Raw genomic sequence first — 22,691 nt, forward strand, 5'->3', positions numbered from 1 at the left:
GTGTCTGACTAGGCGCTTAACTGTAAGTACAGGGCCACAAATAGTCACTTTTACCCAAAAATGTACTCCCTGCGATTCCCGCATCCCGAAGTCTGATAGCCAGCACAACTGCTTTCTTGCCCTGCTGAAGCCAGCTAGTTATTTAACTTTGCCTCCTGAATTGAAACCAGACAGCAAACACATCCAAGAGAAGCTTTAGGAGGAGGACGGATGGGAGGATGTCTGGGGAGGGGAAAGACTTGCTCCCCACTTTATGGTGTGCTCCCAAGTTACCCAGTAGGTCGGGTTTCCAGCCCCGAGTCAGGTCTGCGGTTGGCCGACTTACTCCAGAGAGAATCTCGATCCTCCCTTACCGGCTAAATTCCTTTTTGAAGATCTTTGTTTTCCATCCCCCCCCCCCTTCTTTCTTTCCCCATCTTCTTCCTTTCTCATTATTTGCTTCTTTCTCTTTTTCTCCGGAATCCATTTGTTTCCTTCTCTTTTTCGGATTCTTTCTCTTTTTAAATTAATTGTCCTCCTTGTTTCTCTCTTCCTTCATTATACAATTTATTCTTTACTCTTTTCTTTCCTCTTCAATGCTTTCCTTTCCTCTGACTTTCTCCTCCAGCTTTCCTTACTTTTCTGTGTTGCGCCAGGCGCCCCAAGATGGGGAGAGCACCAGGCTCTGTAGCATCCCTCCCCAGCCCCGCTGCTCAAGCTTGGAGTTGACCTTCCCCCGCCTTCAGCCTTAACTCGGCTCCTCACAAGGCGAAGTGTAGGGCTGTCAGCGGCTGGCAGCCAGGCCTCAGCAGTCGCCATTAGAGAGAAGGAAAAGCAGGGGCTGGGGCACGTCCTGACCGACTCCGATGGCTCCCTGAAGTGCCCAGCTCCAGGGCTTAGGTATCCTCAAGTCCATCACCCCAAACGAGCCTCATCCGCCAGGCCCGTCTTTGGAGAAGTTGCTCCGTCTTTGTCGTGACTTCCAGAGGTGAACATTAAAATAGCCCTTGTTTCAGTCAACTTGATGTCACGAGGCTGGAGTTAGGGGAAATGAAGGAGTGGGGTTCTGTCAGTCCCAGGTGGGGGGCAGATCCACGGAGTCAGGAGCAGGCTTAGCAGCTCAAGGCCACATCTCTACACAGGCACCTTTGTTCTGCACACTCCTGGACTGCAGCCCACTGGCTTTCTTCTTCTCTCGTCCTACATTCGCTGCAACCTCTGGGCAGGCCGTTCTTGTCGTTTTGAATTCTGTCTTTCATCAAACCCTTTGTGGACTTTGCAGGAAGCAGGGATGTGGGTGTGTGTGTGCAGAGACTCTGCCAACTTGGAGGTCTGAGTCAAGGTTATGGGTCTCCACTTTGTGCAGTGGGTTGAGGGTGAGCAGGGTTTGTGTGTGTGTGTGTGTGTGTGCGCGCGCATGTGTGTGTGTGTGAGAGAGAGAGAGAGAGAGAGAGATGCATACAGGAGAACAAGAGGATGTGATGGAAACGATCTGGTCCAGTTGACTTCGTCCAAACTTTGGGGGTCTGTGTGTCTCAACATCAGAGTGGCTGAGACTTTCCCAGAAGCCCCCAAAGCTGGATCTAAGGTGGGCCTCAAGAATGAGTAATCCCTACCTTTAAGCCTTGTTTTGCCTTAGAGATGCAGCTCCAGACATCCCCCCCCATACACACACAGGACCCCAGAACCTCTCTCTCCCCACCCTCCCAGAGATCCTGAGACTTCATTCCATGGCAAAACCAAAACTTTTTTTTTTAAAAAAAGGGAGGAGGAATCTTGTAAAACTTTTACGCCAAACAAAGTTATAAAAACTTCCCGGGCGTTGCCTTTTCCAAAGGTTTATATGAATAATAAAGAGTGCAGTCGCGTGCACACAGTTCTGGCGGGCTCTGAGCTGGGAGCCTTCAGCAAACAGCATTATCCAGCCCTGGGGCACCAGGAAACCCCAGGGGCTGCCCCCTTGAGGGAATATTTGCTCAGAAAGGAATTGCCCTGTAGATTCCGGAGAGGGGCGGGGAGAGGGAAAGGGTGGTGCCCTTGACTCCCTTGAAGTTCAAAGTTCTTTTTTGCTCTGGTGAGGAAAACCCCCTCTGCCTTCAACCCACTCGAGAAATCAGCCTCAGGTAGTTTCTCCTCTCTGGTTGAGGAAGGGTTCCGGGTATCCCCAACTCCGTCCACCTTTCAGACACCTGGTCTGTAACCTTGCTTGTCCAAAGCAGAGCTCCCCACCCGCTCCATCTGGGACACCTAGAACCTGTGGGTTTTCTCTCAGAGGTGCTTGGTGGGGCTTTGTGAACCTTCTTTCAAGTCTCCCTTGCATCACCATCCCCCAGCAACCCCAGGGTCTGAGTGACAAAGAAACCCAAATCCAAGACTGGCCCTAACCCACTTTTCTTTTCAAGTCCCCCAGGTTCCCCCTGCACCCACAAAGCCCACAGTGGGAGGGGGAGGGGCCCAGAGTGCTCTCTCAGCCCACACCACTTAATACCCTTGTAAACTCCCACGTGCGCTATAAACTTGGAATTTTACAACCAACATTCCTCCTTAGCTCCAGGAAACTTTGAACTCGGCCTCGAGTTTATTTACTGGGGTGGGGGGAGGGGATTGGGGGTGCTGAGACCTGAGAAAAGCAGGAGGAGAAAAGGGGGGAAATGCAGGCAAGGGGGTAATGGAATGGGGATCTGGGGTGTGTTGGGGGAGCCGAGACTATCCGCGGCGGGTTTGTTTACTATTTAGGGCGGAAGCGTTTTCTAACACAGGCCAGACTGGGTCGTTAAGGGCGAAATGAAACTGGGTTTAGAGGCGCGGGGGGGGGGCGCTTTATGGCGGCGTCTAGACGAGGCTCTTTTGTTCCCAGGCAGCGCCGCGGCTGGAGGGGATTACCCGAAGAGGTTGAGCTCAGAGTGCCCCTGACCGGCAAGGGGGGTTGGACATCCCAGGGGCCCAAAGGTGGGTTTGTTTGGGGGACAGAGACCTCTTTTTTCCCCTAATTTTTAGAGGGTCACCAAGGACTGGCAGTTTCCTGGGCTTGAATCCTAGAAGCTTTTGTTTTTCTTTCACTATGTCACTCTGCGCCTTCCTTCAGAAATCCTTCTAGAGCCGGGTACCTTTTCTGAGCTTCACAATACAGGGAAAGTGGTAGCTTTGGATTTTTAATATTTTTCTCCAAAATCAGGAGCCATTTGGAGATTAGTATTTTGCTTTATAAACAGGTTCCTTCTATAGCATTATCATTATCTCCTTCCTATTTTATTGGAAACACAGCCGGCAGGTCAATATCCCTTGTTATTACTGGTGGACAAACACCATACCTAGAGAAATCTCTTGTATTTCCGTGCACATGCATGAACATGTGCAAGCACACACACACACACATACACACATACACACACACACACACACACATACACACAGAGGCTCCTCAGCTGCATTGCTGCTGACATTCACTAAACACCGAGAGTGGTTACACACCTTGGAGAACACAAGCTCTAGATGTGCACGGGGTCAATTTTACTCCACACTACAGGCAAAAACGTACGCATAACATTCCTTTTCATGTGCACGCATAGACATCCCAACTTAAATATTTGTGTGCAAGCACATGAAAGGATTGTGGGGCTGCGTATAAACCCCAGTTTGCCAATTTCATCTCAAGACCTACATTTACAAATTAGAGATTCAGATACCTCTGTCATCAAAAATGACAGAACCTAGATGCAATAGTCAGTCCATAGTCGTGGTGCTTTTTCTTTCATTCAACAGAATTGTTATTGACAAAAAACATTTTCTTTGAATTACAGAACAGTTCCAAAGAGAAGGGAAAGATGAGAGAATTGCTTCCAAATCTCAGCCCCCAAAGAACGAATTTGGAACAGAGACCACCCGAGTGCCCTCACTGAACACGCTAAAAGGACTATGGTTATCTTTATACAGAGGAAACATGCAGCAAGTATAGATGGGTGTGGCGACCCTCTCACAGGTTACCTCCTTTCCAGAGCCCCACCCCAAGCCAACCCCTTACAAAACGAATCTCTGGGGCTTTCTACTCTGGGAAACCAACGTATAAACATCAGGGTGGCCAGCCCCAGCCTAGGGTCTTGTTGTGTCTGGAGGAACTGGCCATTTGTGCTTGAGGGGAAGGGGCCCAGCCCCACCTTCCCCGTCTCAGGAACCGACGCAGGGAGGAAAAGGAGTGGGGGCTGGTTTTCCCCGCCTCTCTCCTCCCTCCCTCAAAACTGTATATAAAAATTCCAATACAGTCTTCTCATGGTGGGGGGAAGAAAAAAAGGAAAATCGAAAACCCTAGCCTCGACCCTACACATTTAACTGCGACAGACGGAGACATCTGGCAGGAGGGCAGTGGAGCCAAGAAAATTCCTATAAATTTAAATTCGATGATGGTTACAATTAACTCCACAACAAACGTGTGCTTAAACGGAAAGCGTTGCTGGGCATTTGGATGAAGCTCGAGCAGCACGTGAGAAAGGACAGCTTTGAGACTCATTGTGGAAAGTCCTCAGTCTGAGAGCTGGAGGAAGCTACTGCCACACTCCTGCCCCTGACCGTGGAAAGGAGGGTACAGGCCCGCTAGCTCTGGCCTACTTCACCTTCACATGCTCTGCCCGCCTGCCTCCTCCTCCGCCTGGAGAGCATTGAGGGTTTTAAGAGGAGAGGGGCTAATAAAAGGGTCAAATAAAATCATAATATTGAACAGAATGAAATATCTTTATTTGCCACCAAAAAAAAAATTCACAGCAATCCCTCTGGGACGGGGAGCGAGCCGGATGGGGATTGCACACGTACACACACTCACGCACATGGAGATGGGTGATTCCAATCTCATTCCAGGCCAGTCCTCCCCACATCCCCTCAGGGTAGAAAGAAATGCTTGTGAAATTTATTTACAAAAAATTCAGGCCCCAGCATAGGGGAGGCGCCCAATCCCATCTCCCTATTGCCTCTTCCACCCTAATCTTTTTTATTTTTTCCTTAACAACAACAAAAAAAAGGAGGTAACAAATGCATAGACTATAGCTATAAATTCACGGAGTGGGGCGCGGCTAGGAAAAAGGTTAGGAAACCTCAATGCACCAGTTAAGAAATTTCAAAGGAGAGCTCTACACCTTCAAGGGGAGAACAGCTCGGGCGGGGCCTGGGCGTAGACAGAGGTAGGACACGAGTTTGCACACCTAACACCAGGTCAAAGGAACAGAAATTTCACAGCAAGGCGGGGTCACATTTAGCTGCCCCCTACCAATGGAGCCAGGTGGGGTAGGGACGGGGAGCCCGGGAAGTCTCCCCTCGCAGACCCGGTGTCCTAGCAGATCTTGTCACTTGGGCAAGGGAGGGCTTTTAGTTCAAGGATTGTTCGGTTCAGGCGCCCACGACTCTCGCCCCTCCCCCACCCAATCCGAGCAGCAAGACATGGTCGCGAGGTGTGTTTTCTTTTAAATAATGAGTCTTGGCCTCGGCGCCAACGGTGTCCACTCGCCGTGGGTCAGACACTTTCCTTCACCCCCCACTCCAGGCCCTGTCCCTGTCCCACATGGAGTCAGACCAAAGTGAAGGACGTTGTCCAGAAAGATGTGCGGGAAACGGCAGTGGGGGCCAGCCCTGGCCACAGTCCAGTTTTCCACCCGCGGAAAGTAGGCGAGTTAGAAAATAAAAAATAAAAATAAAATAAAATAATTTCCCCCTTTTCCCCCTCCCCTCAAAAGGGCCCAGTCTGCGGTTACAGCAGAGGATTTCCCGAGAAATACTGCAGCCGGTCTCTGCTTAGTTTTTTTTCTTTCATCCTTCTGTTCTGAAACCAAATTTTCACTTGTCGGTCCGTCAGGTTCAGCATCCGAGACAGCTGCAGCCGCTTCTCTTTGTTGATATACACGTTGAAGAAAAACTCTCGCTCCAGTTCCCGGATCTGGAATTTCGAATAAGGGCAGCGCTTCTTGCGGGTGCGGGGGGCGTCTGGAGGGGAGGGGAGGGGAGGGGGCAAGTGCGAGGAGAGGGGGAGAGAGACACGTGAGACCCGGGCGACCCCAGCCCCCCGGAGCGCTCGGTGGGCCCCTCTGCCAGCCCCACCGCCGGGCAGCCCTCCCGCCAGGCCGTCCGGCTCTCCTCCCGCGGGCGCGGCGCCGGGCCGAGCCGCGACCCCCTGCCTGGGCGGCAAGCGCGTCCCCCGTCCCGGGCCACCGCGGGGGCCCGTGCCCCCTCCCCTCCGGCGAGGGCCGTGGCTGTGGCGGGGTCTGCGGGAGATGCACGCCAGCCGCGGCCAAGTGCGTCCCCAATGGCCCCCGCCCGCTCAGCCGCGCTCCTCGGCCCTCCGGGTGGCTCTGAAAACCCACCCCAACCTCCCCACCCCCAGAAATGTGGGGGGACCGCGGAGAACGGGCGCAAAGAAGTGCGATCCGGCGCGAGTCATTAGGAGGCGGGGAGGAAGCAAGCGAGCAGGCACCAGACACCCGAGAGCCGCTTCCGGGGGCCCTGGCGCCCCGGGACGCCCGGCGGGCCGCGCCTTCCCCGCGGCCAGGCCAGGCCGGCGCAGAGGCCGCGGGCCGCAGGGAAACGCCAAGCCCCAGGCCTGGAGCAGAGGGGAGCCCTGAGCCCGCCTCGCCCCCACCCCCTGTCGCCGCTGACCCTCGGGTCGCTCCGGGCCCTGCTCAGGGACCCGCCAACACCGAGTTTGAACATTTCAAAAAATAGTTTTTTTTTTTTTTAAAGAAGCAGAGCGGCCCTGGCTGGACTCCCCGGGCTCCGGCTCTGCTCCATTGCCTCTCTCCTCCACCACTCCCCCTCTCGGAGTTTCTCCCTGTCTTTCCCTTGCCCTCCCCTTTTTCCCCCTCCACCCCTCCCCTCCCTCCCACCCCCAACCCCGGCCACCGGGCTCCCCATCCTTCCTTAAATGCTCCTCTAAGTTCACGATCAAAGTTAATATTGCCCGCGATGGTGGCGCTTTTAAAAATTTCACAGACCGAAGGAGATAACGGAGAGGGGGGTTCACCCGGCTTTTCCAAAGAGCCCTTTTCCCTCCCTCCCCACCCCTTCTCCATCGTAAAAAGTCGAGTCGTTGGGAGAGAGGGCTTTGTAGGTTATAATAAAATCCTTTGAATGCTTATAAAACTCCACATAAAATTGGACTGACCCAAAACACGAGGCCGTCCCCGCTCCCCTCGCCTCCCCCCTACTCTCGCCCTCCCTCCCTAGCTCCCTCCCTCCTGCCCTCCTGTTTCCCGGCCGCTGCTACCTACTGGGGGCGGCTCCCTTGGCCGGCTCCTTGGCCGCCGAGTGGGCTGAACCGGACGAGCTGGGATTCGTGTTCTCCTCCTCGGCCTCGGCCTCGGCCCCCGCCTCAGCCCGGGACGCCAGTCCCGAGGCCGGGGGCGCCTCAGGCTCCCCTTTGGCCTCACCCTTGCCCGGGCAGGGGGGCTCGGCGGGCGGGTCGCCACCGCCGCAGTAGGCGTTGTCGAAGAAGCGGTCAAAGGCTTGGGGCAGGACGCTGTTCTTGTTGACTGAGGAGTAGAAGCCGGCGGGGGCGGCGTGCGGGGCGCTGGGGTGGTGGTGGCCGCCGTAGGAGCCTTCGTTTTTCATGAGGATCTCCGTGACGGTGGAAGGAGGCAGGCACTCCCGGTGCATGAGCTCGTCGGCCGCCGCATAGCAGGAGGAGTAGCTGTTCCGGGGGTGCCACTTGCCGGAGGGCTCCAGGCCGTAGGAGACCTCTCGGACCGGGGGCACTTGGGCCGGGTAGGGATAGGAGATCTGACGAGAGGGGGCCTGGGGCAGAAACGAGGAGACCGTGGAGAACTCGGGCACGTAGTAAGTGCAACTGGGCAGATAGAGGTTGGAGGCGCAGCTCCCTCGCTCGCCGAAATCGGCGCCCCTCTCCTTGCGCGACGGCGAGCAGAAGTTGCCCAGGTTGACCGAGTTAAACATCGTTCTCTTCTGCCGGCTCCAGATGGAGGTTTTGGACCAGGTCTAGCGAGGGGGGAAAATTTGGGAAGGCGAGATGACGCGTTATCCGTCTTAGTCTCTCTCCCCGAGCACGTGATCCAAAGTAGATATTGTCATATATCAGTTCGGAGCACTTCGCAGTCGTAGGAGGGGTTCTCTCTTAGGTAAGATGGGGACGTTCAGGCGATTGGTTTGCAAACACCGCAGAAACATTATGAAAATCAATTGCAGATTTGTATTCGTTTTGCTCTTGACACTCCCCTCCTCTCCATTCCACAGAGCGAGCAAAGGAGGAGAGAGAGAGGGGTGGGGTGGGGTGGGCGGTGGGATGGGCGGGGGCGGGGGCTAGGAGGGGGTAATTGTACTTTTTTCTAGCTGCTGCTCTTTTTTTTCCCCAGGATTGGGAGAAGGAGGAGGGTTCTCACGTATGGGGGGGTCTTGCCTTCTCCCTGTGATCAGCCCAAGACAGGGGTGGGGATGAGGACCTCTTTCTCCGCTGCCTGATTCCTCCAGAGACGTGAATCTTTCCCCCCAACTCTCAGGGACTCTTACCCACCAACCCGAAGAGAGTCAGTGCCTGTTTACAAGAGTTTGAAGAAGTCGATTCTTTTCCTAGCCAGGACTGGGTATCCAGACTCGCTTTCCCCTTTGGAGGGACTCCCTGGAAGAGTATCTGAAGTTTCTCAAAGGTGAGGTGGCCCAGCAACCAGCCAGTGTCCCAACTTTGTCTGGCTTGCTGTGCTGCTGGCGGCTAGGGACTCAGATTAGTCATAAACAGTGGTAAGCAGTGAGCCAGCCGCCCAGCCGGTGCCTGGCGAAGTCTGGGAAAAACCTTCTCTAATGTTGTGTTAAATATTTAGTATGAGAGAGTGGCCCTGGGTGAATATTTCATGCCTGCCTTTATTGTCAATCAATGCGCAGAAAGCTGCATCCACTGTGGATTTTTAAATTTCAACTGCCAAGAAAAAGGTTGCAATGAGAGTCCTGCATCTTCTCTGTTGGGGCCCCTTCGAGTTGGGAGCTCAGTCTCAGCTTCTGCGCAGCAGTTACGAAGCCCAGTGTTGGGTCTAGGTAGGATATGGTGGGGGGTCTGGGTTTGGGGGTGATATCCTTGAATGATTCGTGTGGACAGTATAGATCTCTGACACAGACCAGCAGGGCAGTGGAGGGGAACTGAGGACCCTGGCGGGCTGGGCAAGGGGCCACTCCCTAGTGGAAACCCCGCTCCCCCCTCCCCAGGGGCTGCAGCCAGACCTTGGTGGGTGCCTCTTTCCTGTTTCTCAGCCCTGCCCTGCCCTCCTCCACATCTGCCAGCCTCCTACATGGCTGTGACCCAAGGGGTGGACTCAGTGGTTCTGCCCTCCCTTGCCTGCCTCCCTTCCCTCTGGGCACCACAGGACACATCTGGATAGTTGAAAATCGGTTTATTGAAGGGTTCTGGACTGGGTACCAGAGCAACCGCCCATGAGCAGAAAGCAACCGTGCATCTGAAGAGGAGCCAGCAGGGCATGATCTATTCTGTTCGGTCCAAGAGTCGGAGGAGGGAGGAACTGAAGCCCCCAAGGACTTAGTCCATGCACTCTTAGGAAAAGCCAGAAATGGCCCAAACCCTCTTTTAACCCCTAACTCATAGTTAAACTTGGTTTCCACTTTAAAAATATTATTTGTATTTGATTTTTCTTGCTGAACTTGACGAGGTACAGAGGCCCCAATACCAGACTGGGAGGATACCAAAAAAAAAAAAAATGATACCTTGACTCCAAATACAACTCCCCCAAAGTCATTCTTTCCCAACCCTCCTGCCTCCTCAAATCTACTTTAGTGCAACAACTGGGTTGGGACAGCCTTGACCATGGGTCCCGTTCTTGGGGTGGCTCTGGCATACCCAAGGGTAGGCCTCTGGCTTCCCTTTACCCATTTTTGGCTGGGCACAGTTTCCCGAGCCCTCCTTTATTTCTGGCCAGATCTTAACCAAAGGCAAAGAGGAGCTAGACTGGAGCTTTGCTAAAGAGTAAGCTGCAAGAAAAAAAAATCTGTTGCTTTTCCTCTTTCCTCTACCCCTTTTTATAGGGTGAACTGGGGCCAGCGTTTTTAATTATAATGATGGGGAACTATGGGCTATGGCTTTTATGGGGTTCGTGCTCTCCTCATTAAACTCGAATTTATTGGAGGCAAAATGCTCCCCAAACAGTGATAGGAACTGGCAAGGAGGTGAGAGGTACCCCTATCCCTTGCAGAGGTGTGGATGACGGCTCAGAGTCTCAGCTCAGGCTTTCCCCACTTCCCCCCAGGGCCATGCTTCCTCCCCCATCCTGGCCTCCAGGGCGCTGTGGGGCCCAAGCCCCCAAGGCACTGCCACTGCCGACAGTGGGGAGGGGGTGCACTTCCTGTGAGGAAGACAGCTGTGGGCCTGAGCACTTGAATTTGACCACCAAAGTTTATTCCAGGGCCACCATAAAAGTGAGCCAGGCGGCTGCAAGGAGCTGCTGGCAGCTCGATTTCCTTGAAACAAAAAGAAAGGCAAGAAAGAATGTCAAAGGAGTCGATGTTCAGGAAACTGTGAGGTCTCCCAACAGAGGTTTCTGAACATTAATATTCGTGTCCCTAAAAGTAAGGCACAAAGTTCAAAAATATGTTTTTTCTAGTTTTGGTCTGACTTTTAATTTTTCAACAGCTTAGAAAAAGTCCCAACAAGAGGTTGCTACTGGGGTCAAGGAGAGAAGGCCCTGGTGGCTGAAGTCAGGAAGATATTGGGGAGCAAAAGTGCCCAAGGAATGGGCAAGCAGCCTCCTTGCCCAATCCTAAGTCCAGGCCACCCTGAAGCATAGGCTTTAGCCACCTGCACCGGCCTGCATCCCTGAGCATCAGTGCTTTCCCTGAAGTGAGAACCCAGATCACTTCCCAAAAGCCCTGGGCAGCCCCACGCCTCAGAGTGGAGGTGGCTGGCTTTCCCCTCATCTCATGGGTACCTGTAGCCTCTCCTACTGGAGACCCAGATTTCACCTGAAATCCTCCTCAGCGGGGCCATCCTGCCAGCCCCACTGAGGCTATGGGTGGCCTCAGACAGCGTTGTCTGCCTGCATGACGGCTAGTGGGCAGCTGCGGTCTGGGTAGCTGCCTCGGTACTCTGGCCAGGGCTGCGACGGATACTAGCACCCTTCCCTTCCACAGGCAGACACCAGAAGCGGCTTCAGAAGGGGGCAGTATCTCCGGATCCCAGCGCAGCACCCCCCACCCAGTACTGAGCCCCCTTGCAGTTTGTCCACCCCTGCTGAGGCTCAGGAGAGAGTGGATTGTGGTGAGGGAAAGAGGCCCACTCCCACAGATCAAGAACTGGGAGGCAACCTCAGGTTGGAGCAAGGGGGCCCTTAAGGGGCTCTCAAGTCTGTAACATCAGTCTCTGTGGAGTCAATAAAAAGATAAGCAATCAGCACATGGACTCCCTCCGTGGGTCTGAGGCTGCCTGCCGGGCAACGGTTGCATCCTTTTGGGCACATCTCTCTCCGTTAGAGCAATGCCACTGATGTTAATAATCCTTTTAGTGTACTTGGGGATTTTCAGGCCAGCGGTTTATCCTGCACCCCGAGACACCTCACACCTCCAGCCAGGGAACTAGAAAGGAAAGAGACTGCCAATTCCCAACCCTCATCTCTTCTCAGCCCAAGCCCAGGGTCCTAACTCAGGTTACCTAAGAGGACGCGCTGCTCCGAGGTTCCTCTGGCCTCTGGAGAGGATCAGGGGAGGGAAAAGGGCAGCCCCTCAGCCCCCGCAGCCCCACCCTCTTTCCTCCGCGGAGGGATTGTCCTGGGAGGCTAGCAACGCGACCCCATTTCTCCCCATAAAAGTCCCATTTTACGAGCTCGTTTCACTGGCCCCCTCACCAAATGCTCTAAAATGAAGGAAATGTCTTAAAAGGAGTCTGGAAACGGAGTCACAACCACTGACCTTGGTCTCCAAACTCAGCTGCAGCATCACACACACACAAAATGCCTTTTCTGAGCAGGATTGCCCTGCCCGGCCACCCCGCCAGCCACCAGGATCTCCGACCTCGGCGGAGCGGAGGCCAGGTTGGCCGGAGCCGCCATTCCCCGGCTTTAGCGCCTACTTAGGCTCGGACCCAGTCCGCGCAGATCAAAGTGAGCTCGGGGCATTTTTATGAGATCAACTTAAGTGGCTCTTTACTTGTAATCAGACGCCTGGGTCGAAAATGCAAAAGGGTACAGTCCATCAATCCAAAAAGGAAAGGGAGAGAGAGAGAAGGCATGGGGTGAAAAAATTCAGGTGGCACATGGCAAGAAGATTTGGGTCACCCACAAAAAAGACCCTTTGCCTGCAGCAAGAATGGTTTGAGGGTCTGTCCCAGCCTCCAGGCCCTGCCATTTCTCCCTGATTTCAGGAGCCAGGAAGCCTGACTCGCCTGTGTTCTGAAGCTTGATCCAAAAGCTTCCACACTGTGGACCTGCCATGGGGGCCGAGAGTGGCCGCTTTCATTCCCTTGACCGAGCCAAGAAGTCGCTTGCCTTCTGCTCTAGATTCAAAGCATCTTCCATTTTGTTGCTCCCCTTTCAGCGGTCTCCGTGGTTCTCCCGTCACTACAGCCAGACGTTGAGTTACAGGAAGATTCGCCAGAGATTTATCGCCTGGCCCCAAACTTGGAGAGCCTTGTTGTCATCAACAGCCATCTATTGTCTAGACTTTTATCTCCGGGTATGGATCATGCATTATTGAGGCTCAGGAGACTCGGGCCTGACTATGTGGGGTGTGTGTGCAGCCCCCCTGCCCAATAGGGGCTCCTGGTGGGTAGGTATAGCACGGGATGCAAATGTGCATGTGCCTTTGGAGCTGGGCAGGTTCACCTGAGTGTCCCAGTGTGGGAGCTGGAAATAGGGAAGGACTGCCTGTGCCTGGGAACATTCTGCTACATGTACTTGTGTGTTGGGTGAGAATTTGTCATGGTATGCTTTGTTTCTGGGGCATGTTAAGTGTTCCTGTCTGGGATTTTGCAGGTTTTATTAACGTGCATCCGCTTGGCCTGTTTATGTCTCTTCGAAGCAGATCATCTGGTGTTTTTCAATTTTGGGCCCATTGTGTGTGTGTGTGTGTGTGTGTGTATGTGTGTTTAGCTTCTCCAAGAAAAAGGGTTTGGGTGATACCTTTCCAGTCCCTTTCCCTCAGATTCCTGCACCCACCCTAAATCACACCTCAACCTCTGCCTTCACCACAGCATTTGACCCTGCTCCACTCACTGCCAGTCCCTAGTCTCCCCAGAGGCTACCAATTTTCTGTCCCAGGCACAAAATACACTTTTGCAGGATAAGGTCTGGCTATCTCTGTCTTTCCCACATTAGAGAAAAGTCCCAGCTCCTAATAAACTCCCTCCCTTCCTAGGGCTCCCTTTCCCGGAGGGAAACCTCAGAAAGGGCTTCCCCAGTCCATTCTGACCTTTAAAAGTACTCTCCACAGAACTCTAGAGAGTGCCAGAGAGGGCCTGCCGCTCCCTCCCTGGGGCTTCCTGGCTTCAAATGTCCTTACCCTGGCCACCCCCTCAGCCCCCAGAGCCCAGTCAGTGGGAGGTTTGACCAGATTAAAAGTCCATAGGAGAGACACTTATCACCTTAGAGCTCAGGGTCAGAGGCTGTTTTTGAAAGCCAGGCTCCTTTAACACCAGCAGAAATAATCAAATCCTCCCCCTTTGTTTTTCATTATCAGAACACAGGGTGAGAGGGCTGCCGGCGCTGAGGCCTGGGAGCTCCCTGACCACCCTCACTGCTCCTGGCTGCTCCCACCTAGGCCCCAGGCCCCACTTCAGGTTCCAGAGAGTCTTTAGTTGCCCTCAACCAGGTAGGTCAAGTGGGAGGGGGCTGATCCCAGACGCTGATTTTTCAGTTAAGAAGGGTGTAGGTGACAACCAGAAGGGGTTTGTGGGGCATCAGGTTTAACCAGAAGCCCGCCATCAGGGCGTCCCTCCCTTGCTATTAGAATTCCCATGTAATAAGCAATGATTACGCCTAAAAAGGGCAAGGTGGGCGCAGAGCAGGCAAAAACAGGAGAAGTCTTAGAGAGAGGTGAGTCCTTCACAGCCACCTCCACACCACATTCTCTCTTTCTCCCCCTCTCCCCTGGTGCTATTCTGGTACCCTGGAGGCACCGGGCCAAGGATTCCACTTCAGGCTCTTCCCTCTGGCCGCCTTTCTCCCCTGAGCCCGCCCGCTGCCCGCTGCCTGGGCCGCCGCGGCGGCTCCGGAACTCGCTTTCCCTCCGGCCCGCCGGCTGGGGCGCCGCCTCACTCCGCCTGTCTCTCCCTGACTCCTTCCATCCCTGCCTTCACACCCCGCCGCCCCCACCTCTCAGACCAACAGACTTCTAACGCCCTTGTCCCTCCGTACCCAAGGCCTGGGCTCAGCCGGCTCAGGACTCGCGGATCACCGCCGCACCACCGGGTCCTTGCGCTTCACTCCCCGTCCCCCGCTGCAGCTTGCTTCTTTGCTAGTTGCTGGGTTCAACCGCTTCTCTCTCTCACTTTCCCGTTTCTCCCCCCACCCCTTTCCCCCTCTGGATGTGAGAAATAAATAAATCCAAGTCCTCTGCTTCATCAGCCCTCCCCACTCTTGCTGCCTCACTTCCCCTCCTCCTTACCGAGTGTACCGCCTTGTTTTCGAAGGAAATCTGAACAGTCAGACATCTAAGCTGTAAATGAACTTTTTTCTTTGTGACGGCTAATTTTCTCTCCAGTTCTTACGTCCCATTCCGCTTCGCGGTAGAATGAAAGGGATTTAGAAGTCTGCAGTATTGGGAAGAGGGAGTGGAGAGACGGAGCCCAGAGTTACAGACGGTGGCGAGAGATACGGAAGACGGAGAGATACCGAGAAGAGAAAGAAGCACTAGGGTGGGGAGAGGGAGGGAGGGAGGGACGGAGGGAGGGGGAGGGGGCCCCAGCTGGCGGGAGCGGAGCCAGAGAGAAAAGGAGAGAAAAGTTTCCCGGAGTCTTCATTAGTTGACTTCTGTGTCCACTGCTTCCCCCAGCCGGCCGAGCTCACCCCCAATAAAGGAAGGAGGGGGGTCTTTATTATTTTTTTTTTAAGGCCCCTAAGACTCCAGTGTTTACAAGACCAGAAATGCCACGGCCACGTCCTGGCAGAAAGAAAGGCTGAAATGGAGGACCGACGCCTTCCTTATAAGGTACGATGCTAACTTGACCTTCACTTTGTCATGGCGCCCCCCGCCCACCCAGACCGCTGCAGGCAGCCAGGCAGAGCCCAGGCGACCCTGGCCTCTGCCTCCCTGCTTCCTTTTTTGTCTGTCAAATGTCTCTTCTTTTCTTTCCCCCCTCACTTCCTTCTTCCCCTTTCTCTCCCTTTCTTCCCCTTTTCCTACCCTTTCTTTTTTACTTTCTTCCTTCTTTTTTTCCCTCTGCTGTTCTTGTTCTTCTTCCCCCTTTCCTTTCACTAATTCTTTTGATTCTTGCCTTCTGGTTTCATGGCTTCCCTTGATTCTCTCTTTCCTGGCCTCTCTGATGCAATCTCTTTCTTCTTTCCTGATCTTTTGAATCTCAGAAACAGGAAATAATATTTCCAATACTCTCCCATCCCCACCCCAACTGACCTCCATAGCCCTTGCCTGGCTTCTGCCCCCATCCAGGTATCTCTGAGGAAGCTGCTAAGTCACTTCATGAGGAAGAGGGTCCAGGAAAGAAGGCAAGTTTGGGATCAAAGGGACTTCATTCTGGGCCCAGTGCCCACTTGAGGATGGCAATGAACTTGGTTTTGGTAAGACTCTGTCTTCTTTCACTGGCCTCACCTGCCAGGTCTCTGTGACCCTAGGAGTCTTGAACTGAGGGTGAAGCTCTTGTTTGTGGGGGATATGGGGAGAGCAGAGACCACTGCTCTTGAGACTTAGGGGAAGGTTTAAGGAGTTAATTGCTGTTTACCTTTCTCTGAGCTTTCAGCCTGTAAAATCCTAGATATTTCACTTAAGGCATTTGGGGAGGGAATTTAGAGAAATAGGGATTTGGATATTCCCACACACATAAAAATAGAAAAGATATAGATTATTCAGGCCTCTCTGCTTTACCTCTTGTTGCCTCCCAGGCGCCAACAAAGCCTCCAACATTAACTCTAATCATATCTTGTGTGGCTATAAAATAAATGATATTATGGACACCCCTATAATTATCTATTATTCGCTTACTTATGATAATTACAATACTGGATGAGGCAGATCTATGCAGACAAATAAAGCCAAGGAAATATGCTGAAAAATGAAAGTGAGACTCTGTTCATTCTTAAGTATGTTTCAGAATCTGTAAGCCTGCCGAGGACCTCCGTGGTTAGGAGGAGCCATCTTCTAGGGGATGGGTCATATTGGAAGACCCTACCACCTCCTTTTCCCCTTGCACCCCCTTCTCCTCCTCCTCCTCTGCACAGACACCAGAGAGGATCAGACCATCAAAAGGAAATGCTTTCTCTCTCCCCCTACAATTATCCGGATAATTGCATGAATCCTTCCTTGAATACCGCTGGGTAGTCAGGTTGAGATTTCAGCAGGAAGTGCAAGGGACCGGATTCCAAATGGGGGAAGCTGAGAGAGCCTGCGTTCTTACATTCCTAGACTTTATAGTTCTGTCTAGTGTTACATTGTTTCTTCAGGCAACATCTTTGTTTGCCTTCAGTCATATTTCTCCCTTCCCCCTCCCTTTCTCTCTCTCTCCACTGCCCCCCGCTTTTGGTCCCTTTAAAGGAGATTCAGATCACTCTCTGCTCTTAATAGATTACTATAAAAGTGAAATTAATTCCCCCCTGCCTTCTAATATCAATATCTCTCTGTTCAGTATCCACATTGGTGAAAGAATAAACAGAGTTAAGTGCTGCAACCCAAACCAGCAATTATATCCAAGGGTTTTTTGGGGGGGAGGCGAATGTTTTGTTGTTGTTTTTGTTTGTTTTTTGTTTTCCTTTGGGCTTATCTAGGGGTGTTTACTCTGCTGAGAGATAAGCAGGGGTATCTGTATTATTATTTTTACAAGCTCACTGGGGCCTGAGCCAGTATCAACTTGGTAGAAAAAGCAAGCTTGAAGCCAGAGAGCAAGCCAAAGGAGGGAAGAGAGTGCCAGATGGAGATGAAAAAGGACCACGAACAGAAATGCGGGGAAAAGAGAAAGCGGCAGGTTCCTGAACAAACGTGGTGAAGGGCAAGACAGGCACTCATGGACAGAGGTTTATGTATCTTTATTTTTTTTTAATTTTTAAAAATTTGAGTCTTGATTTTAAAAAGGGAAAACTCAAGAAGTGGGGAGGGGAGAGGGAATTATTCGAGTCACAGCGTCTCAAACCTAGAAGGGAAAAACACTGGATACACCGGATCCTCCTCAATCCTCGGTCTCGGAACACCTCCTCCATCCTCGGTCCTACATCGCTCTGGCTCCAACCTGCCTCTGCCCCACAGACCCTTGGGCTGGGCCCTCGAAGTCCCCCCTCACGGCCACCAGGGCTTCTTTGCTTTTCTTATCATCTCCATCTTTATGACGAGGCTTGTTAACAAGACCTGTGAGCTAGCCACATACATCTATCTCTGCAGCTCACGCTCAGCCAAGCAGCGGCGGGTGTGGGGACTGGTGAGGCACTAATTAATTGTTTCCTTTGGACAGTAAAATATGGCTGCATCTACACGGAACCCATCGATGCATAAACAGTATCTCTGTTGGGTGTGAGTGTATTGTCTCTCAAAGAATTTTTCCATAGGCATGTGTCAGATAGTCCAGGATTTTTAGCTACTAAAGAAGGACCCAAGTGGACCTAATTTTTAAGGGGCCAAATCAGAGTTTACTCAGCCCCCCAAAATGCTTTAAATTATTACTGCCTCTGGAAAAGCATTGGGAGTGGGTTTTGTTGAGAAAAACTTGGGTTATGGGATAAATTTTCCTGGTTGCTTGGGTAGACCTGGCCAAGATTGAGGTTGAAAACTGGAGTCCAGGAGCTGGGCAGGCCAGGGTCCTCTTCCTGGTTGGCTGGGCAGAGTGGGGCTGCTATGGAATTACAGAGCAGCATAGAAGACAAGGTCCAGTCTTTGCTTCATACTGCTTCCTAGACTTGAATTTTGAAAGTAAATTTTAAAAAATTTAAACAATCCTCACCCTTCAAGGAGCCCTTGTATGCCCAGCACACACTCAGAACCTGGCTGTTACACACCTCTCCTGGCTGCTGTACTTCACTAACTGGCAACCCAGAGTAACTGGATATTTATAGTAGGTCCAGAAGAACAAATCCTAAGATAGAAGGGGTAAAGTAATTAGACAATGCTAATTCCCTGCAGGCATGATTGTGCAGTTAGACCCTGCTGCAAACAGGACTTAGGGCTCAAAATATAGACCCTGACCTCAGACAAGAGAGGCAAAAGTTAAACAGAGACAGGAGAACACTGATATAAATAATCCATGTAGATATAGAGGGGGGTTTGAAAAGACAGAAATAATGGAAATTACGGAAAGATAGAAAAGAGCTTCTGCCGATGGAGAATGTCATTGCTAATGCTTGGGCTTCCTCCTGATACTGTTTTTAAGATTGGCAGAGAAATGTGTACTATAAATACAATACTATGTGAACCCAAAGTATGTACTTTAGTGTATTTGGTACACATACACCATGTATGCAAACGTAATTCACAGAATATATTTTTCATGTACTGAGTTGGTATGCACTTTGTGTATATATAATAACATGATATATTTTCCATGAAGTTTTAAAATGTGAATATATTAAGATATAATACTATTAATATCTAATATTATAACTATTATTATCTGGATGCATTGTCCATGTACTGATTTTATATGGCTTTTAGAGTGTATATACCCATGTATCTAAATAGGTGCAGGACTGTACTGTCCCTGTGCAAGTGTACTGTTTATACATGTAAATGAATTTTTATATATGATGGATATATGTGCTATATGTAATCTTTTTTCAGGAGGTTGCTTTCCCATACAATAGATGAATGCCTACGTTGGTATATTTTCTAGAGAAATATATTTTCCATTCCCAGAATGTACATGTAATATAGATCTCTGTGCATTTTAGACTGTTTCAATATGTCGGTTATGTGGGCAGTATGTCCAGGCATACATTTTATGGAGCACCTTTTCCCTGCTTGGAACGTGCACTATCTTTCATAGGGAGCTTTTCTAGCAAGAACTGCCAGTGAATTCCATCCGCACAGACTGGTCCTTGAAGTTCTCCACTCCAGATCATGAAAATTGACAAACCAAAGGCTTGTCTCGGAGTATCCACAAAGCACCTCATGCCCAGAGAGAAGTCACCCCCAGGCAAGAGGCTGGGTCGCACTGGCTAAAGGTTCTCTGCGTTTGATCTCGTCCAAGCCTCTGGTGCCAGGCTCCTGCGGGCGGCACAGACTTTATTTAGGAGCCTGAGGCAGAGCCGCCGGCTGTGAGGAGCCCGGCAGGAGGCCCGGCCGCCCCTGTGCGGACGCCGCGTGCCCAGCAGAGGGAGGCCATTTGGGAGAAAGGCCTGGGCTGGTTCCCGCAGCCCGGCAGCGTCTGGGACTCAGGCTGTTCTCTGAGGTCACCCACAAACCCACGGAGCGTCTCCCCGGGCTGGGGCTCGGGGCTGATCAGCTGGGCGGGTCCGGGTCTTGGCGGTCTCCGCGGCTCCGGCCAGCAGGGGTCATCCCGTCATTCGCGGGGCCGGCGGCCCTCGGGCGGCGACTGGCGCTGTTGGTTGGGCTGGCAGCTACACGGGGCGGCGGGGCCGGGGCTGGGAGGCGGGCCGTGTTTCCTCTCCTTGGGATCCCGGGCGCCCCGGATCCGAAGTCAGGTGAGGCGCTCGGGGAACTAAACCGAGGTCCCGGAGCCCTGTCCGCCGGGCCGGGGCACGGAGCGCTCCGAACTCGGGGCGGGGAGCGAGCGGCCAGGCGCCCGCGTCGGCCACCAGCGGCTGGCGGGTCTTTGTCTCGGCGCCTGGAGCGGCGATCGCTAGCTCGGCGCCCGGCTGCTGTGGTGCGGGGCGTTCGGTGGCGGCGGGCCCGGGACGCACGCTTCCCCGCGAAAAATCGGCAGCTCCGTCTCGACGGAGGTAGACACCGAAGGGCGGCCGGTCGGGCCAAACACTCGGCTTATACGCGGCGGTGGGGTCCTCGGCTTGCAGCCCACCTCGCGTTTAATTACGGTGGAACCTTCGGCGCCTCCATGTCCCCGCCGCGCAGAGAGGGTTGGGGGCTCCGGTATGCGTTTCCCACACGGGTCGGGGGCCTACAATCCTCTCCTACTTTCCGGGTAATGGCGGAGAGGATGGGCGGAAGCTCTGGCCGGTCCGGAACCCAAGGTCCCGGGGGTTTGCTTTGTTCGAAGATGGGGCCGGCGGTCCCTGCTTGGCTCTGGGTCTGAGCCATCGATCGCGCCGGGTTTCCGGCTGTATTAGCATCCGCAGAACCCGGGCTGCCGGGCCCATCTCCCCTCCGTTCGATAGTGGCTTAAAATACCCTAGCTGCCTCTACGCAGCGCAGAGTAGAACTGGGTGATAATCAGGGCCAAATACACAACTCATTTGAATGGTATAAGCTTACACATATACAAGAGTGAAATTATTTTTTACCTGAATTATCCAGATAACTCTCCCCTTTTCTTGTCCCTCAAGACCCAATTACAGACACAGGATGCTTTGTCTTAAATCATTGGAGTAAACTGTAGTTTGAGGGGTTAAACCAGACAAACAATTGCAAAATAGATGCCATCTTTGCCCAGATACACAGCTCAACTGCACCCTGGGTTATTTAGGTTGCAGCTCCAACTATGACCTTCTGTTTGTCCAGGAGAGCCAAGGACTTGTTATTTAGCCATTGGGAAGAGGTTATAGTGTTTTTTCTTCCCTGACAGCTTCCCCAGTTACTGAGTCTGGGGGCCTGCATAGACAACACCCAACAAGGAGCCTTTTCTCTCAGATCTGCACTGTCTCTGGGAATAAATCAAGGGAATAAGTTGAAGGTCAGTTATTCCTGACCTTCCTTCTTTCCTATTTAGCCAGAAATGCTTTCTCTGTTAACTTCCTGTATAGATGTGGCTTAAGAAGAGGGTAGTCTCTTTGGGATTTAGGACCCTCTCCCCCTACCTTTACTTAGACCTAAGGGCAGCAATCCAGTCCCTCCCCCGACCCAGCTCAAGGCTTCCAGAAGCTATCCAGCCCCCAGCCTCCCCTGAATTCTGTGGGCCCTTTATATGAGTACCCCCAAAGTTTGGGATCTCCTTCCTGCCTGAACCCCTCAGATGCACACTCAGCAGAGGATTAGGGCAAAGGGAGGATGGGATTTGGTCTAAATTTGGTACTTTTTCTAGTTGTAGGAGTAAGAAAAGGAGGAGAGAAAAAGAAAGATTTCAGTGCAGGAGGCCTGGCTCAGGAGGCTGAACTCTGTGGGGGCTCCTGCCATTCTGGAGCAGGCCCAGGAGGGTGGAGGGGGAATGTGGAGAAGACTCATGACTGGAGCCTGGCTGTGAGAAAGGGAAGCTCCGGGACCAAAGGCTCATGAGAGGTGGAGGCAGAGGGAGGGTGTCCCATCCATAAGAAAGGAGTGAGATAGAGGTGCAGAGGCCCAGCTGGGACTAGACTCTGGCCCAGACCGGAGCCCCTCTCTAGCATGACCTGGAGGGGACCGCGGCTGACAGAGATGGAGCCTGTATCACCAGCTTCAAGCAGTCTTTAGTACCCTGTCCAGTCATCTGACAGTGCACCAGATGTGCTCTCACAGTGAATCCACAGAGCTAGAACCATACAACTGAAGTGTGGACCCACCAGCCCCTGCCCTATACCCCATGGCACTCTCACCCTCCCATCTCCTACCCTGGCTTCCCTTCTTGGTGTTCCTGCAGCTCAGACTTTGTTTCTGTGGTCCCACAGGTGGTGTCAGCCTCCTCCAGGTTGTCCACATGATTTGTACAACCCTGTGACTCCTCAGATATCCCTCTCCTCCCCACTCATCTACCATCCCTCAATTTTCTCTCTGCTAGTAATCGCTTGGGACTGGAGATGGCAGCTCATCAACAGATCTTGGTTGCTCATATATTTTTGTTGCCCATGCAACCACTCTTCTTTTATTATTGTAGGTTTATTATTTTTATTATTCATCTGATCTGGAGAAAATATAGTGGTTGAACAGCTAGGAGGCTGGGGATCCCATTCTTTCTGGGCAGAGGAGACCATGTGTAGGGAGCCAGTTTAAATTTTTTTCCTCTCAAAAAATCACATCATCATACCATCATGTTTTAATTATTATTAATATGATGAAGCAACTCTGTACAAGGACAATATAAAGGGAAAAACGTGCTAGAGACAGACATCCACATAGGAGGGCACACTACAGAGAGCTGGGGAAGGAGGGAGAAAAGGCATCTACCCACAAGGGTCACTTTAGGTACTAGCAACAGACACAGACCAGGACACAGAGTAACAGAGATGCTCACAGAAGTCAAGTTTAAAGCGACAGGAAGAGAATATTGCATATCTTTGTTCCCCCACTCCTGTTGGAGTGTTCTGGTCTCTCTTCTCTATGAAGCTATACGAGTCAGGCTGGAGTGGTGGGGCTCAAACCCAGCACCCCAGAGCCCAAGAGGTCACAGGAGGGGCTGAATGAATGGGTGACCTGGCAAAGAGGGCAGTGCCTCACACCCAGGTCCAGCCCACAGGGGAGTGCGCAGACAGCCAGAAGTCTAGTGATTTCTGCAAACTTGTACATAGGTTTATGTTGGTGGGGAAGTGTGTCAGGTGCCC

General features: G+C 52.4%; 1 protein-coding gene and 1 long non-coding RNA gene across 3 annotated transcripts; one reads left to right on the plus strand and one right to left on the minus strand.

Annotated features, from left to right (window-relative positions):
• Positions 1–4,685: 4,685 nt before the first annotated feature.
• HOXC11 (homeobox C11) lies at positions 4,686–8,016 on the minus strand. Of its 2 annotated transcripts, none has more exons than XM_081588259.1 (2): positions 7,224–8,016; positions 4,686–5,943 (listed from the first exon to the last, which is right to left on the minus strand). In XM_081588259.1, the coding sequence occupies exons 1-2, from the start codon at positions 7,903–7,905 to the stop codon at positions 5,711–5,713; spliced, it is 915 nt and encodes a 304-aa protein (XP_081444385.1). In that variant the 5' UTR covers positions 7,906–8,016; the 3' UTR covers positions 4,686–5,710. The 2 variants fall into 2 exon arrangements, with proteins under 2 accessions (XP_081444385.1, XP_081444384.1); XM_081588258.1 differs by having other exon boundaries at positions 7,220–7,910.
• A 6,845-nt stretch (positions 8,017–14,861) lies between these two features.
• Positions 14,862–18,979, plus strand: LOC145544863 (uncharacterized). The gene is made up of 3 exons (XR_014081676.1): positions 14,862–15,102; positions 15,562–15,689; positions 16,946–18,979. It is a non-coding gene; the product is annotated as an uncharacterized LOC145544863 (long non-coding RNA).
• Positions 18,980–22,691: the final 3,712 nt, after the last annotated feature.

This window comes from Giraffa tippelskirchi, chromosome 4 (genome assembly GCF_054371585.1).
Source record: "Giraffa tippelskirchi isolate mGirTip1 chromosome 4, T2T-mGirTip1v1.2.pri, whole genome shotgun sequence".
Classification (NCBI taxonomy): Eukaryota; Metazoa; Chordata; class Mammalia; order Artiodactyla; family Giraffidae; genus Giraffa; species Giraffa tippelskirchi.